This window comes from Sipha flava, unplaced genomic scaffold (genome assembly GCF_003268045.1).
Source record: "Sipha flava isolate LNK unplaced genomic scaffold, YSA_version1 612_pilon_pilon, whole genome shotgun sequence".
Taxonomy (NCBI): Eukaryota; Metazoa; Arthropoda; class Insecta; order Hemiptera; family Aphididae; genus Sipha; species Sipha flava.
Genome location: NW_020273592.1, coordinates 4,507 through 8,057, shown reverse-complemented (window position 1 = coordinate 8,057; position 3,551 = coordinate 4,507). Strand labels below are relative to the sequence as shown.

General features: G+C 33.9%; 1 protein-coding gene across 1 annotated transcript; it reads left to right on the top strand.

Moving 5' to 3' along the window:
• The first annotated feature begins 1,520 nt into the window (after window positions 1–1,520).
• On the top strand, window positions 1,521–3,317 carry LOC112691429 (protein ANTAGONIST OF LIKE HETEROCHROMATIN PROTEIN 1-like). The gene is made up of 2 exons (XM_025565675.1): window positions 1,521–1,825; window positions 2,393–3,317. The coding sequence occupies exons 1-2, from the start codon at window positions 1,521–1,523 to the stop codon at window positions 3,315–3,317; spliced, it is 1,230 nt and encodes a 409-aa protein (XP_025421460.1).
• The last annotated feature ends 234 nt before the right edge of the window (window positions 3,318–3,551 follow it).

Below are 3,551 nucleotides of genomic sequence, written 5' to 3'. Positions count from 1 at the left end.
GATGGCTTGAATGGCGATGTGGAGACGACAAGCCACGCACACGAGGATGACGGACCACGGCAAAAGGGGTAATACACCCGGCGGTAATATGCACGACGGCAACGTTATACGTCCGGCGGCAATACGCACGACGGCAAGAGAGAGGTTATACGCCCGGCGATAACACGCACGACGGCAAGAGGTCCGTACCGCACGAGCGAGCCCAACACGACAGACGGCAACGACCTGTTTTTGTCGCGAGATATCACCCGAGCCAGTCAAAGGCCGGGAGGGGAAAAATGCTATTGCCCAGACCCATACATATCCAAAAGTCAGATAACAATGACTGGCCCGAACCGGCACGGCGTGTATTAATTGAACAGTTATTAAAGAATTTTGTCAAACAAAAGCGAGAAAAAAAATGGTTAAATTATAATTATAAACAAAATTATACATTATTTATTATTTATAACTATGTAATTTATGTTCTACTCGTATATTCATTTATCTATTATAATAGGTAGGTAAATAATAATATGTACATTATTTTTTTTTTGTACAGCCACAGGGGCCTCATTTAAAACTTTGGCCCCTGGGCCTCAAAATGTCTTAATCCGGGCTTGGGACTAGGTAAACAAATATATTGTTGCGGGCATACATAAATGTAGGTCCTTACGACTCATACCACATGGGTGGGACCACGTAAATCATAAATAGAAGAAATCGGGATTATTATTAATATAATATTCGCATTCGTATGAATAGAAAGGAACTATTAAGTTAATTAGAGGGCAATACGATGTTTCGGACATACATAAAAGCAGGTCCTTACATTTACCAATAAATAATTAAAATCGATGAGCAACGTAGAAAGGAATAATTAAAAACCGAAGGTATCATCGAACTACATCTTTTAATTACTGCAATTAATAAAAACGCATATGAGAGATTTGCGAATAGTAATATTAACAAGGTCACTAAAGTAATAAATCTTATATTTATAATAATCGAAAACAACTTTCGCACAGCGCGGCACGTTTGATCCTCACAACACCTAAGTATATAAGGGGGTTGGGAATAGACCAATATTCAGATGTGAATAGTCGCAAGCAACTTCACGCCAGATCATTTTTTAAATATTGTTTTGTTAAATATTGTTAAATAATAAGCAATTTAAAATAAACTGTTAGTGAATTATCTCAGGAGAAACATTATAATAAGCAGTAGTTGGGTTTTTATATTTTATATTTTTGTATTTTATTTTCGATATAAGGATTTTTGTAATTTTACGTTGGTTACGTCGGCTAGGTAAAAAAAAACTTTTTAATTATTATTATAATAAGGGAAATTTATTTTTCTAAAGCAGTGGTTTCCTACAATCACGCGTGCGTGATTGCGCGGTGCGCGATGCGCGTTTGCGCGATTACGCTTGCGTGATGCGTGATGGAAGTGTTTTGCTACGATGCGTGTTTACGACTGCGTGATTTGGAGTTTAGAAAAGTGTCGTCACTTCGTCAGTTGATGTTTAGTATTACATCAAAATGGACGTAGTTATGCTTTACAATATTTTGGAGGATGAAGCAGATGAAGAACTATTGCTACTTGCGAATCATTTCCGTAATGAAAATGATGAAATGTTTAGTCAACGGAGCAGGGAGGGTTGTTTCAGTACTTTAATTCAAAGGCGCCTAATTGATAATGAAACTAGATTCAGGGCATATTTTAGAGTGTCATTTGAATTATTTAATTATATACTAAATGTTATTATTGAAGATATAAGAAGGCGTCCAAGTAATCGGATTAAGAAACCAATATCACCGGAAGAGAAACTTAGCGTCACTCTAAGGTAAGTAAAATTATTGTACTATAGGTATATTTATCAAAATAAGAAAGGGACAATAAATATTTAGGTAATTAATCAAAGGTAGATAATCAAAATTATCATTTACGGCCATTTCTGAGTAGTTTGTGTTGTCATTGCAGGCTTTTTTTTCTACTCAAATGTTCGATGTAGTTCTGAAAATAATTACACATAAAAAATACACATAAACATAAAATGTATTGATTTTACAACTGCGTTTTTTAATTGTTTTCTATTTTTTAAAAAAAATGTACAAGTAACCTTACAGATAAAAATTCATAACATTTTTATAATCCTTATCTAAGGTTTAAAAATTCAATACAATATAATACATAATAATATACGACATATAATTGTTTACCTTCTTTCGTTTTCGATGTTATCTAAAAATCTTAATGAATCGTCATTGTACTTCGATTTTGTTGTAGCTGCTGAACCGGTACCTAATCTTCGTTTCTTTAAATTTTTTTTATATGAATCTCTTATTGTGCGCCATCTTGTCTTACAATCATTTACTGAAAATAATTTTAGTGTATTATTTATATTTTACAGATTTTTAGCAACCGGTGAAAGTTATAAATCCCTTGCTTTTCAATTCCGAATATCTCACAGTTGGATAAGTACTATTATAAGGGAAGTATTAGTTGCTATTTGTCATCGTTTAAAAAATATAGCAATACCTGAACCAACGCAATGTAGTTTGTCGAAAGTAGCCAACGATTTCTATGAAATGTGGAATTTTCCAAATTCCTGCGGCGCCATAGACGGGAAGCACATACGGATCGTTTGCCCTGATAACTCTGGATCGCTGTTTTTTAATTACAAGTCATTTTTTTCAATTGTGTTATTGGCTTTAGTTGACGCGAATAACAAGTTTCTGGTGGTAGACATAGGATCGTATGGTAAAGAAGGCGATGCAGAAATTTTCCCTAAATCTAATTTGGGCAAATCAATATCAACCGGAGAATTCAAATTTCCAGAACCAAAATGTTTACCAAACACTGATGTAGTATTGCCACAAGTATTTGTCGGTGACGAAGCATTTAAATTGACGGAGACAATGATGAGGCCTTATCCCCGAAACCAATCAAAACTAAATCCAAAGAAAGCCATTTCTAATTACCGCCTAGATCGAGCTCGAAGAACCACAGAAAATACGTTTGGCATAATGTGTCAATACTTTCGTGTATTTTTCACGCCAATTAATATTCTGCCTGACACAGTCGACAATTTAATAATGGCCGCATGTATTATTCATAACCTGTTACGAGAAGAACGAATGGTGTGTCCTATGGATTCGACAGACAGAGATCCCATAACAGACGTTCAAACGAACACGAACATGATACAATTTGGTGCAGTTGGAGGAAACGCAACTCATGAAGCTTTTCGAGTTAGGGAAACTTTTAAAGATTATTTTAACAGTAGGTCAGGATCAGTGAGTTGGCAGCAAAAACACGTGACTCGTACTAATTAAGATAGTGTTGTTATATATTGTATTGACTGTTTAGAAAAATTATTAGTAGTCCAAATATGATTTAACTATTTTCATATTATATTCAGTGTAATATTATTTATAATGTAAAATTAAGTTTATTATTATCAACTAACATATTATTCTAAGTTATAAAACCAAACATTATATGTATATAAGTTTATTTTCGGTCACTATAAATTATCACATATAGATATTATTAAACTAAAACATTCT

Bases quoted from the DNA above. Each gene is read 5' to 3' on its own strand.
- LOC112691429 (XM_025565675.1), top strand. From the start codon at position 1,521: ATGGACGTAGTTATGCTTTACAATATTTTGGAGGATGAAGCAGATGAA. The intron at 1,826-2,392 runs GTAAGTAAAATT...TATATTTTACAG, and splicing joins AAACTTAGCGTCACTCTAAG to ATTTTTAGCAACCGGTGAAA.